Here is a 15,020-nt window from a genome sequence, read left to right as displayed (position 1 = left end):
ACCAATAAAAAAAGGTTTAGAAAAAAAAAAAAAAAACGTGATGGAAACCAAATGAGCCATGAATGGACCTAAAGGCTTTACCTCACCAAATATAGCTGAGTGGCTCTAACACTATGGTCAGCTATATGGTAATGATGGGAGTTGATTGGTTTGTTTTTAGTGGTTAATGGTTTATCCAAAGGTGGTGAGGTTCCGATGTTTCCTCACAATAGTGTTGTTCCGATGTTGGGTCAGTGTAACTCGCTCCCGCGGCCTTTCCCTGCCTAATGCAGAGGATTATCAGTCAGCCATGCAGCACAGGAGCAGGTGTCTTGGGTGGCGGGCAGTCACTCTGAGCCTATCACTGTGTCTATGACGTGATGGTGGTACTCAGCGTATCACTGCCTGCCAGTGACTGAGTGCCCGGCTGATTGGTTATGCTCACAGTCTGTCAGGGCAGTCAGATGGTTGCGGAGCAATATGTGATCACTGCAGAGCATGAAGCACAGCAGCAGCCAGTCCACCACTATTAGTAACAGGAGGAGTCAGCTCAGCCAGCCCTGAGGAGACGATGAGGAGTCTTGTGTGGAAACATCGGAAACCATCGATGTTCCGGGATCAGTACTTAGGCCTAAACAATGTTGTGTGATGAATGCTAATTACACTGACACTATGTTCTCCTTATGTCCAATCCCTACTATAATACAAACATCTGTAACACTAGTTATTAACGTTATCATGTGAGAAAATGTGGAGATTTATCATAGATGGTTCCAGCAATAATGTAACTTCCTCCAGTCCTGTAACTAAAGGTGGGGAATGTGCATAGGGGCAGCTACATGTGTCCATGTATAAGGTGGTATTGTCCTATTATATCAGTATGACTGACAGAGCAGATAGACATTACTGACATAGGGAGATGCTGTGACCCAGACAGGCTCATACACAGGTCCTTGTACCCATTACCCCACATTATACACAGGTCCTCATACCCATTATACCACATTATACACAGGTCCTCGTACCTATTACACCACATTATACACAGGTCCTCGTACCCATTACACCAACTTATACGCAGGTCCTCGTACCCATTACACCACACTATACACAGGTCCTCGTACCCATTACACCGCATTATACACAGGTCCTCGTACCCATTACACCACATTATACACAGGTCCTCGTACCCATTACACCACACTATACACGGGTCCTCGTACCGTTACGCCACGTTATACGCGGGTCCTCGTACCCGTTACCCCACGTTATACGCGGGTCCTCGTACCCGTTACACCACGTTATACACAGGTCCTCGTACCCTTTACACCACGTTATACACAGGTCCTCGTACCCGTTACACCACGTTATACACAGGTCCTCGTACCCTTTACACCACACTATACACGGGTCCTCGTACCGTTACGCCACGTTATACGCGGGTCCTCGTACCCGTTACACCACACTATACACGGGTCCTCGTACCGTTACGCCACGTTATACGCGGGTCCTCGTACCCATTACACCACATTATACACGGGTCCTCGTACCCGTTACACCACATTATACACAGGTCCTCGTACCCGTTACACCACGTTATGGGCTTTACGTACATTTGTAGTTTTTTTTTCAATTAATTATATTTCCCGATTACTGACCATTATATTATTATATATCACCTTCTCCCTCGTTTCCCCCACACCTCGCCCTTTCCTTTAAAGGGCCTATCCATTAGCAGATAAATTTGAAAGATGAACGATTTATCGTTCAATTTATCTGCTAATGGATAGTAGGCTCTGAATGATAAAATTGCGGACTCCCGCGGCTGACAAATTTTGTCTTTTGTCTCTCCAATATGTTGGTCAATTATCATTTATCGCTGACAGATATTAGAAATATCTATTGAGGTAAACGACAAACGATTTTTTTAATGTAAATGAATAGAAACATAAAAAAAAAAAATCCACTCCCAGAATGATGTCATGCGATATCGTTCGTCGTTTGCAAAAAATCTGTCACAGCAGCCCCAGGAGTTTTCAAAAGATAAATCTTTAGTCTATCAGAAAGATCTGCTAATGGATAGGCCCCTTTACACCCAAGTTATACTCAACACAGCAGTGAGGCAGAATTTTCTACAACAGAGTCATTTTATTGCAAGATTACAATATAGTTTCCTCCTGTAGTAACACTTGGAAAGTTATTTTATTGAATATTTATTACTTTATTTACTATAATATTGTGTGAATGTTTTGCTGCTAGAATAGTGCAAGAAAAGCAGATTATAAAATGAGCAGCTGCTGTATCCTGCAAACCTGGGGGCAGACACACAAGCAGCAGATAATGTGGGTGGTGCTGGAAATCTGTAACTACAAAGAGAATGGTAACAGCAGCACAGAGTATGTCAGCTCATACAACTCCATTACAGCTATGATCAGACAAGACTGACATGGATACAGCTAGGTAACAGTACAGAGTAATGATGTCAGGCTCCCGGCATACTGGTGCAGTGACGCTGTGCTGTGCACCTGTATATAGATAACAGATCATACATCCAACGCTCAGAGATGTGCAGCATCCTGGCATTTTCCATCAGGTGGGGTCTGTACGTATTAGGAGCCATCCATGAGGAATAGCTGTTCTGGCTTTCTCTCTTTGGTATAATATGGTCCTTACATTAATGATGAGAGTAACATCCTGCACATAATAGTCCTGTAATGTCCAGTTACTCATACAGAGCAATTCCTGTTATTATTCATGGCTTGTGTACAATGTGTCATTTCTGTATTACTCATGTATTATAAGCTGCAGGATATGATACTCGCACAGTGCTGTCATTCCCTCCATGGCACACATACAATAGAGATGACATATTATCTAATTCATATGTACTAACATAATGCTGATATATACCATGATAGGAGGTAATAACAGGACAGGCCAGTGTATCCATGCAGGTGCCCATCAGAGAGCAAATCCCCAACACCAGAGCGGTGTCACAGTGACAGGAGACAGGAGAGAGGGGCACACGTGTAAGACAAAACCTTCCTTGTTTGGGTATGAGAAATGGACACTAAGACAGTCACAGTATAAAGATACTAAGAGCAAAGTTAGGATAAAGCTAAAACACAAAAGAATAAAAACTGCATTACAAGAACCTGGGAATAGGAAGAGCTGGTGCAGCCCCAATATATACCTATAATCACCCCAATATATATACCTATAATCACCGGTACCTAAAGTGACAGAGTAATACAGCTTTATGTCAGTTTATATCCAGTTCTGAATGAGTCATAGTAAATGTCTGACTGACCAATACTGACCCGGCTTATGCCTGAAGCTTGTTCTCCTGTGGCCCTGACCTCATACCCTGGTCTATAGCTGACTGCCCTGTCCCTATCTCTGTTATTTTCTCCTGCCAGCTGTGGCCTAGTGTGACCAGCCCGTGAGACACAACTCACCCTCATGCAGAAACCTCTATACTTCCTTGTGACATCTCTGGTAACATCAGAGTTTCCACTAAATCCTGTCTTACAGCAAATCACTAGATCTTACACCTAGGCCATCACAGAACATGTGCACCACCGAGAGGACAACTGGAGTCCATTCCAGCTTTACTAACAATGTACAAAAACTTTCAGGTAAAAAAAGTGTGGTAAATACTAACAAGTGCCACACGCAGCTGTGTTACCCCACATGGACGTCAGACAGGTCCGTACAGCGTTCGGTTTTCTTACTTGTTACCAAACTCTTTATCTCATATATTTGTAGGTGTATAACAAAGCTTGTATTGTCCTTTCTGTGAATTCCTCACTACCAAATAATCTCCATCTCCTGACCCTGCACATTACTGGTGGTGTCACCACTGTGGGAGGTGAGACAGTGCAGGACATACTGAGGACAATCTGTACTGATCCTACTTATCCTGTGATGTCCCTGTATTATTCCTCCATTACTACATACCCTGCTCACATCTGTATTCTGCTGGGGATATCGGGAGCCTGATGCACTTAATGGACATTACTGTTAGTGGTTTATACCAGGACCAGCAGCTTCCTGTGTCCCAACACTAATTACATTATCTAATAATGTATAAATTACATAAGTGATCATGATATTAATGTCCTTATCTTATGGAATAGTGTAAATAGTAGGTTACAGAGTATCTAATTAGGAGGAACCAGACATCAGACTGCTGTAAGGAGATTAGAGATCCATTTACCAGGAAACCCAACCAGAGAATACTGGATCCAGTGAGATAAAATCAGAGGTTACAGATGTCATTATATCACCCATCTCACACCATCACTTACAGCCCAGTCATCACATGATGTCATAGTTTCCCACTTCCCATATTACATCCCCAGGACATTATGATGACAGATTAGTTATGTCCCTATATTACATCATGTGGTCTTGTTACTGCACAAATAGGCCAATAGCACAATAATAATAATCTAATACAGAGATTCCCAAACTCTGCCATTACAGACCAGGGTTTAAGGATATCCATGTTAAATCAAACTGACTGAGGTACTAAGTGACATGTGCTCAAGCATGGATATCCTTAATACCTGGCCTGTAATAGCGAAGTTTGGAAAACTCTGATCTGATGGAATAAGGAAACTGAAAACCATTACATTAGGAAAGCTGTTGGAGAGCTAGGATGGTGACATCCGTGTGGATATATAATAAAAGTAGGGATGTGCAGGCTCGGTTCTACTCGGTTCCGTTCGTTTTTTTTTCCAGAATCTTATTGGGTTTCAGCTGTCACGAGTTTTGGATAGCCAATAAGATTCGGTAAAAAAAAAACGAACGGAACCGAGTAGAACCGAGCCTGCACATCCCTAAATAAAAGTGTTATATATTAGTATATAGTGAGATAATGCAAATGTCATTTACCCTTCGCTAAGCAGGGACAGCAATCTAGGCTAACATTGTATTCATGTTTGTTTTGAATATTTTCAATAACAATACAGTACTGCAAATACCGCTGCAAATTCTATATATTTCTAGATGCTCATACACATTGTTTTTTTCCTGTGTGATGTTTCTGATGACTAATAAGAGCGGATTTCTTTATAAAACATTTCCCACACTCAGAGCATGGAAAACGAGAGTTATGGTAAAACTTACCTTACCTGTTAACTCTCTTACTTCGAAGTCCATAGGGTCCACATGTGGTGGTTGAGGACCGGGCACCAAAAAGTTAAAGCTTTGCCCCCAAGATTCAACAGGCCTTCCCCCTATACCCTGCCCCCGAGCCACTTCAGTTTATAACAGGCCTAAGGCCGGAGGAGAGGAGAGAAGACTGGTGCACAGAAGAATCACACTCACACAGACAGAAAACATGTGACCGGGAAACATAGCCCATAGAAGCCAGGTGCATCAGGGCGGGTACCCTGTGGACTTTGAAGAAAGAGTTAACTTTGTTAAGTTTTACCATAACTCTTGTTTTCTTCTTCAGGGTCCATAGGGCTCCACCGGGAGACCTTGGGGATGTCCCAAAGCAGTTATTCAATGGTGGGGACACTCCTGAGAGTTAAATCTGGTGTCCAAATGAAGCATCCTAGAGGCAAGTGTATCGAAGGCATAGAACCTAAGAAAGGTGTGGACAGAGGACCATATGGCACACTTACAAAGCTGTTCAGCTGAGACTCCACGTTGAGCTGCCGAGGGACTCAAAGCAAGTGGAATGGGCAGTGACAGTAGCCGGTACAGGAAGGCCTGTCTGCGTGTAAGCCTGGGAGATAGTCATGCAAAGCCATCTGTCCAATGTCTGTTTATTAGCTGGCCATCTCTTCTTGTGAAATCCATAGAGCACAAATAGGGAGTCTGTTTTCCTCAGAGAACTGGTACGGTCTACGTCGATCCTGAGAGCATGGACCACATCGAAGGAGGTCAGGTTAATAAAAGGCCGGGACTAGGATTTCCTCATTAATATGGAAATGAGTAACCACCTTGGATAGGAAGCCAGGTTGAGTTCGGAGAACTACCCTGTCCTGATGGAAGATTAGAAATGGGGAATGGGATGAGGGCACCCCTTAATCAGACACCCTTCGGGTGGACGCCATAGCCAGAAGTAAACGTTTTCGCTCTGAGCCACTTGAGATCCACAGATTCCAAAAGGTTCAAACGGAGTGCCCTGTAGGGCCTGAAGAACCACTGACAAATTCCACAACATCACAGGAGGGACAAAGGGAGGTTGTATGCGGAGGACACCTTGAAGGAAGGTATGGACATCCGGCAGTAAAGCAATTCTATGCTGGAACCAAATGGACAGAACAGAGACGTGCTCCTTCAGCGAGGTAAGGTAGAGTCCAAGGTCCAACTCTGCTTGGAGGAAGGCCAGCACTCTAGAAACCCTAAACACCTGATGGTCATAGTTTTTGGCATCACACCATTGAAAGTATGTATGCCACTCTCTATGGTAAATCCGGGCAGAGGCTGGCTTGCACGCTCAGCCTAGTCTTGACTACAGAGCAAGAACACTCTTTAGACCTCAGGAGGGATCTCTGAAGAGCCACGCCATCAAAGACAGACATTCCAGGTGTGGGTGAAGACAAGGACCCTGAGACAACAGGTATGGCTGCTGAGGTAGCAGGAACAAGGCATCTATGGAGAGGCTCCAAAGATCTGAGTGCCAATGTTGTCTGGGCCAGGCTGGGGCCACCAGCAGAACAGTGCCTCCATCTTGTTTGAACTTCTGAAGAACTCGAGGAAGAGAGACTGGAGGGAATAGATACGCCAGATGGAAGGTCCATTTCACGGACATTTTGTCTAAGAAGGCTGCCTCGGTGTCCCATGTTCTGGACCCATACACTTGCAGTTTGTGATTGTGTCTGGAAGCCATGAGGTCCACCTCTGGTAGGCCCCACTTGTCCACTAGGAGTTGAAAGACTTCTGGGTGGAGACCATTTACCAGTATGCACGTTGTGACGGCTGAGGAAGTGCGTCCCAATTTAGAACTCAGAATGAACACTGCGGAGATGGCCAGGAGGTGACCTTCAGCCCATGTGAGAATGCGTACTTAGCCGATGTCCAACGCTCATGGAAGGAGTGGTGACCGGTCACTGCGCTCCAGTTGTAAGGAGACTGGCGTCCGTTGTAAGGAGTACCCATTCCGGGATCCAAAAGGGGCGACCTCTGGTTAAATGGGATGTCTGTAGCCACCAGACGAAACTCTGGAAAAAGAACCATTGTCTGAGCTTTGATCCAAAGGGGCAACCCGTTCCACCTGGATAGGATTAGCTGTTGCAGGGGCATGTAGTGGATCCTAAAACTTGCATTGCTGAGTGGACTGACATTCGGCAACTGCGTAGGAATCTGCGCACACTTATTTTCAGTGTGTAGATCTTGTCTGCTGTCAGGAAGATTCTCTGACCCGGAGAACCTAAAAGAGCTCCAGACAGACCATCCTCTGTGAAGGGTTCGGGGAGGACTTTTTCCAGTTGATTGACCAAGTGTGCCTCTGCAGGAAGGCATGGGTTACCTGAAGGTGGCATTGAGGAACCACTGGGGAGCTTGCCAAGAGCAATAGGTCATCAAGATATGGCAGCAGGCTGATTCCATGACAGCACAGGTTGGTCGCCATGACCGGCATAATTTTGGTAAAGACCCGTGAAAATGTTGCTGTAGCACAGCAAACCAGAGATCGCTGATAAGAGGACGCTGTAGGTACGCATCCTGAATATCCAGATACCTTAAAGTCCAGAGGCTCCATATCCAGTACAATAGAGCGCAGAGTTTCCATGCAAAATGTAGGCACCCTGATGAATTTGTTTAGGGATCTGTGGTTGAGGATAGGCCGATAAGACCCATTTGGTTTCTGCACCGAAACAGGGTAGAATAATAACCGTTCCCTCACTGACAGGAAGAACTGGAACTATTATCTCCACTTTAATGGCTTTCTGGATGAGCAGGGCCCTGTTCAGGTCTGATGGAGCGCCTGTGTAGAAAAATTGGTGGGGTGGCCATCTCTGAAATGAGAGGGCATACCTGTGAGAAGTCTCTTATCCACACGTCTGTGGTTGTTCGACGCAATTCCTGGGCAAACTGAAGACGTTGGCCTCCTACTCTGGGGTCCCCCAGGGGGAGGCCCGCCCCATCAGGCTGAAGGCTTGTCCTCGAATTTTGAAGCAGGACGTCTGGTGGGCCAGGTCTGCTTGGTCCTATGCTTTGTGGCCCTAGTGGAAGCCGATTGCTTAGGAAAGGACTGACCTTTAGGTTTGCCTTTGGGATAAAAGGACCTAAAGGACGTTGTCCGAGACCTTGCAGTAGTTGCTGATGGCAGAAAGGCGGTTTTTGAGGCTGTTAATGTGGCCACAATCTTGTACAAGTCGGGGCCAAACAAGATCTTCCCATTGTAAGGTAATGCTTCTAAGACTCTTAGAATCTGAATCCGCCATCCATGACTGCAGCCACAGAATTCGGAGGGCAGACACCGCCATGGCCAAAGATATAGAAGCTAGGAGACTGGAATCTAAGGATGCTTCTCGAATATATGAAGCTGCATCTCTTATGTGAGCTACATAAGACATCTGATCCCAAGAGGCATCTGAGGGATAAGATTCTTCAAGGGTGCCCAGCTCTCAATTGTTTTAGCCACCCATGCAGTAGCCATGGTTGGGCAAGTAATGGCATTTGAAAGAGAGTACACAGATTTAAGGCCAGTTTCAATCTTTCTATCTATAGGGTCCTTCAGTGAGGAAACTGTAGGGATAGGTAATGTAGCACTTTTAATCAAATGCATAACATGGCAATCAACTGCTGAGGGAGTCTCCCATCTTGTACAATGAGCTGGAGGTAAAGGATAACAAGAGGTCAGGCGTTTTTGGGGCTGAAACCTCTTACTAGGAATCTGCCAAGCTGCTGCCATGTGCTCAACTAGTTGATCCGAGAGCGGAAACTCTGCTGAAGCCACGTTTTATCATTTAAATAGTGGGTGCTTTGATGTGGGGGCGGGCTCATCTTCTCTTTGTAAGATAGATCTAACTGCTCGCACCAAAGCAGGTATATTAATTTTAGACTCTATGCTTCTTCCCCCGAAGGAGACTCCGCAGTAGAGATCAGTATCTTCTGCCTCCTCAGATGACAGCTGCGTGGACTGTGAAGATAACACAGGACGCTTAGTAGACTTAAGCTGGATACACACTATACAGATATATCTGCAGATGATTGTTCATACACACTGAATGGCCATCTGCTTCTAGCCGTGGGTCCCAGCAGCCAAGCGGCGTGTCCCACCCCCCTCCTTGGCGGCTGCCGCTGTGTACGGGCAGTATGCAGACCGCCAGTACACACTTGCCGATGGACAGGTATGTCTGCAGACATATCTATCCATCAGCTGTGCAGCACAGCCAATGCGATATGTCTGAGAACTATGTGGATCACAGACATATCGCAGGTACACACTTGGCGATGGCCAGCAGATATTGGCCAATCAATTGATCGGCCAATATATCAGTCAGTGTGTACCTAGCTTCACTGGGTAGCGGCTTCCCACCTTGGAACATATTTTGAAAGGCTGTAGAGGTAGCCACCAGACTCTGTACTGAGTGTCTACCCATGGAGAATGCATAGGAGGTACCTGTATTGCTTTTACCTGTTGTGGCAACACCATAGCGGCGACCCGCCTTACCTGTCCCCTTAGAATCTGTGTTGCAGTCTAAGTCTGTCCATGGAACTGGCTAGCAATGTCCACGGGATGCCCGCCGAGAGCACAAGGCGGAGCTGACGTTGTGGTGCCCATAGGGGTGTTGGAGCGGCAGCACAGACATCCCACAGTCTGCTGCTGCCCGCTCAGAAGCATAAAAAATAAAGAAAAATGATAAAAGCTTTTGGACTGCATGAAACATCCCAGTTAAAATGGTGACCCGACTCCGGCCAGGCATCAACGAAATTGAAGTGCCTCTGTCTCGGGGCAAGGTATTGGGAAAAGGACCGTTGCATCCTGGGAGCAAAGCTTTATCTGTCTGGTGCTCGGTCCTCAACTACCACCTACATCCCAAGGTCTCCCCTATGGGCCCTGAAGAAATTATTTCTCATCTGTGTGATATCTCTGATGTGTAACAAGATGTGATTTCTGTTTAAAACATTTCCCACACTCAGGACATGGAAATGGTTTTTCACCTGTGTGATTTCTCTGATGTGTAACAAGATGTGATTTCTGTTTAAAACATTTCCCACACTCAGGACATGGAAATGGTTTTTCACCTGTGTGATGTCTCTGATGTGTAACAAGATGTGATTTATTTGAAAAACATTTCTCACACTCAGAGCATGAATATAGCCTCTCACCTGTGTGACTGCTCTGATGTGTAACAAGATGTGATTTCAGTGTAAAACATTTCCCACATTCAGAGCATGGAAATGGTTTCTCACCTGTGTGACTTCTCTCATGTGTAAAAAGAGCTATTTTATATGTAAAACATTTCCCACACTCAGAACATGGAAATGGCCTCTCACCTGTGTGACTTCTCTGATGTGTATCAAGAGCTAATTTATAGGTAAAACATTTCCCACACTCAGAACATGGAAATGGTTTCTCACCTGTGTGACTTCTCTGATGTGTAACAAGATATGATTTATGTGTAAAACAATTTCCACATTCAGAGCATGGAAATGGTTTCTCACCTGTGTGAGTTCTCTGATGTGTCACAAGAGCTGATTTACAGGTAAAACATTTCCCACACTCAGAACATGAAAATGGTTTCAAACCTGTATGGACTCGATAATGTGTAACAAGACCCGACTTCTCTATAAAACATTTCCCACATTCAGAACACGGAAATGGTCTCTCACCTGTGTGAGTTCTCTGATGGATACCAAGTTTGCTCTGCTGCGCAAAACATTTCCCACACTCAGAACATGCTAATGTTCTCTCACGTGTATGAAGCTTTATATGTCTAGTAAGATATCTTTTCAGTGTAAAACAGTTCCCACACTCAGAACATAGAAAAGGCCTCTCAGCTGCATGAACTTTCTTCTGATGTACAGAAAGACTGATCTGCTTGGTAAAACTTTTCCCACATTCAGAACATAACAATGGTTTATCAGATGTGTGATCTGAGCTGTGTGTAACACTACTGGGAGTATCAGGGGAGCATTCCCCATGGTTAGAGGGATCAGATGAGATATCTGCACTGTGAGATGCTGGATGTATACTGGGGGTAATGGGGTTTTCTCCTGGAGAGTCCTGTGACAAGTTATCGGCTAGGTTACAATCTGAAGATAATATGAGATGTCTCCCCGAGTTATTCCTGCTGCTGTGTCCATCTGCTGTGAACAGAAAAATTATATGGGAATTAGCATCACTTCAGAACTATACGATACTGTATAACTATAATAAGACATGCCCGGCTGTACCCCAACATCTCCATACTGTGTAACTATAAGACGTGCCTGGCTGTAGCCCAACATCTACATACTGTGTAACTATTATAAGATGTACCTGGCTCTACCGCAACATCTCATACTGTGTAACTATAAGACAAACCCAGCTGTACCCCAACATCTCCATACTGTGTAACTATAAGACGTGCCCGGCTGTACCCCAAAATCTCATACTGTGTAACTATAAGACATGCCCGGCTGTACCCCAACATCTCATACTGTGTAACTATAAGACATGCCCGGCTGTACCCCAACATCTCATACTGTGTAACTATAAGACATGCCCGGCTGTACCCCAACATCTCCATATTGTGTAACTATAAGACGTGCCCGGCTGTACCCCAACATCCCCATACTGTGTAACTATATGTGCCCGACTGTACCCCATCATCTCTATACTGTGTAACTAAGATGTACCAGGCTGTACCCCAACATCTTCATACTGTGTAACTATAAGACATTCCTGGCTGTACCCCAACATCTCCATATTGTGTAACTATAAGAAGTGCCCGGCTGTACCCCAACATCCCCATACTGTGTAACTACATGTCCCCGACTGTACCCCAACATCTCTATACTGTGTAACTAAGATGTACCAGGCTGTACCCCAACATTTCCATACTGTGTAACTATAAGACGTGCCCGGCTGTACCCCAACATCTCATACTGTGTAACTAAGATGTACCAGGCTGTACCCCAACATTTCCATACTGTGTAACTATAAGACGTGTCCGGCTGTACCCCAACATCTCATACTGTGTAACTATAAGACATGCCTGGCTGTACCCAAACATCTCCATACTCTGTAACTATAATAAGACGTTCCCAGCTGTATCCCAACATCTCCATACTGTGTAACCATAATAAGACATGCCCGGCTGTACCCCAACATCTCATACAGTCAGTGTTATTTCCAAGTTTCAGTTGTGAATGTAGAAGTCAGATAGCAAATAGGTAACTGTGACCGGATAACCTTGCCTACGCCAACAGCCACAGATATTTTTTTGATCCCACTGGATCTTGGGGGGGGATCCCATTTCAATCTTGGATCTTGTAGGGATTCCCTCTTACCATCAGTAACCACCTGTTACTGACTCTGCCCACTGTGCCATTGGCATGCAACTTTGCTGCCACCACCAAGATCTTGGACTGGCACCTGAAAAGCACTTCTCTCAGGCTCCTACATCGGCACCTGAACTGCCTCTGCTGCATATGCTTAGACTAGCTGCAGCCACACCTCCTGACTGGTGTTGGCTGATACCCACTGGTCCCTCGCAATGGACCAGGCCCAGCAGGGTAGCTGGCAGCGGGTTTGAACTCGGAGACACTGGGCTCAAATTAAAGCAGTCAGAAAATGGAATAGCGCTTGGTGCAATTCTGATGTCGCAGGATACAGATGAAGTCATCTCAAAGTCAAGATGTTTATTGCTCAAATAGTTTTAAAAAAGACATTTCCCCTCGGGAGTATCACAGCATACAGATGATATGGCAGTTCATACCTTCTTGATGTTCAAAAAAATTCAAACGAAACAGGCTCACATGCCTTCTTTTATCTTACTCCAATACACAATACCACAAGGGGTTAGTGCACCCTGTAGTTATTACCTGATCAAGTGCATTTGCCTTGCATGCACAAGGCATGCTCAACTTTAACATTGTCCCTAATGGACAGTGGTGAGTGCTTACTCCTCTATGCCTGAGCCCACCTGTCGTCATTTTAGACGCCCAGGTGCCGGCATGTTTGGGATGAGAAAAAACTTCCCTACGATATGTACTTCCAGGATTCTGCTGAGGGGGACTTGTCCACCCCTTCTACCTGAATCTGGGCTCCAGAACAAGGCAGACAAGATCCCCAGCCAGTAGTCTCCTGGTCACTTTGGAGCTCGCTGAAAATAATTAGCTGACTGCACTGGCCAGTTCCCCATGCACCTCTTTCAGGCATGAGGCTGCATGGGGGGGGGGGGGGGGACAGTCCATTTTTCTCTGGAAGTGGCTGGGGATCCAGCAGCCCACAGAGAGCTCTACATCCCCCGGACTTCCAGGGAAACACAGGTAAGTGCAATTTATTGAAAATGTATTTAAACATTTTTAACAAATGCATTGCACACACACATACATACATTATTATATATATATATATATATATATATATATACACACAGATAGCCAAGGTGCGGCACTCGCGGCATAATCTCAATGGATAAACGATACGTGACACACAATTAGTCAACGTTTCAGTTCTTTACTGAACTTTTTTCAAGATCTTGAGTCAGTTCAGCAGTCCTTTGAAGCCCATTTCAGTGGGAAGCCTGGTCTGGCTTCTTTGCGTGCACACCACAGACACTGGTGAGCATAGGCCAATTCGGCAACCTGCATATCTGGTCTCATCAGAGGCGCAGGTGAAAATCTACAATGAGGTGCAGGAGATGTTAGTGCTAGGTGTAACAGTCCCTGGCCTGCCTCCATTGTATTGGTTCCTAAGATGGACCGTACCACGTGGTTTTGTGTAGATATCTGCCGGTTGAATGAGGTAACCAAATCTGATACTTATTCCTTACCCCGCATTGATGTGTTGTTAGACGAGTTGGCAGGAGCAAAATACATCTCCACTTTTGAATTGAGCAAGTGGCATTGGCAGATAGCAATGACCCCCGAGGCTTAAAAGCGATCTGCCTTCATCACCTCATTTGGCTTGTTAAGAGTTCAAGACCATCTGGGATGAAGAATGCGCCAGCCTCCTTCCAGAGCATTGTCGATGACATACTGAAGGGGTACGGAGATTTTGCTTAGGCCTACTTGGATGACCGCCATCTTCAGTGGAACTTGTGAAGATCACCTGAGGCATGTGGGGCTGGTGTTAAAAAGGATTCGGTGGGCAGGTCTGACCATCAGGGCAGACAAGTGCCAAATGGGGATGTACAGTACCTGGGGCACCGTGTGGGAGGTAAGGTGAAGCCTGAACCAGCGAAAGTAGAGACTGGCCCCGCCCACAACCCAGAGATAGGCCCTGGCCTTATTAAAAATGGCAGGGTACTACTGATGCTTTATCCCTGACTTCAGTTCTGTAGCCAAAACCCTTATAGATTTGACTAAGAAGAAGCTCCCCAAGGTAGTTGACTGGACACACTCTTGTGAGCTGGAATTTCAGTCATTTAAAATGTCTCTGGTACAAGAGCTCCAGTACTGCTGGTGCCAGACTACAGTAAGAATTTTGTTGTACAGACTGAATGGTCACAGTACGGACGGAGAAGTACTGAGCCAGAAGGGACCAGATGGGCAGGAGCATCTTGTGGCCTATTTAAGAAGGAAACTGCTACAGCAGGAGGTTTCAACTTAAATATATTCACAGTTGTGGATGAAACGCATCGCTGTCCGCATCAATTGGTGTCCACATTATCTTCTATAATTTTCCTATGGTGAGCCACGAATTGGGACTATTCTCCTTTATTAACCAAGAAGGACAAGGGTCAGATTATTGCCTGAAATTACACTGGCCCTTGAAGCCGGCGGGTCCTGCAGCCCTCAGCACGCCGCTTAGAGACTGGGAGCCCGAGCGGCTATATTTGTGAAGCCGGTGGGTCCTGCAGCCTAAGCACGCCGCTTAGAGACTGGGAGCCCGGGCAGCTATATTTGTGAAGCCGGTGGGTCCT

The 15,020-nt window shown here is 45.6% G+C and overlaps 1 protein-coding gene across 1 annotated transcript in view; it reads right to left on the bottom strand.

The window, feature by feature from the left end:
- Positions 1-15,020, bottom strand: part of LOC148431247 (uncharacterized) — a 73,049-nt gene that overhangs the window by 44,362 nt on the left and 13,667 nt on the right. Inside the window, exon 6 of the mRNA XM_088466167.1 lies at positions 10,033-11,256. Coding sequence (XP_088322293.1) covers positions 10,033-11,256 — 1,224 coding nt within the window. The remainder of the gene's footprint in view (positions 1-10,032; positions 11,257-15,020) is intronic.

This window comes from Taudactylus pleione, unplaced genomic scaffold, assembly GCF_031769625.1.
Source record: "Taudactylus pleione unplaced genomic scaffold, aTauple2 ptg002591l, whole genome shotgun sequence".
Classification (NCBI taxonomy): domain Eukaryota; kingdom Metazoa; phylum Chordata; class Amphibia; order Anura; family Myobatrachidae; genus Taudactylus; species Taudactylus pleione.
The sequence above is the reverse complement of the archived record's forward strand: the minus strand, read 5'-3'. Positions and strand labels throughout refer to the sequence as shown.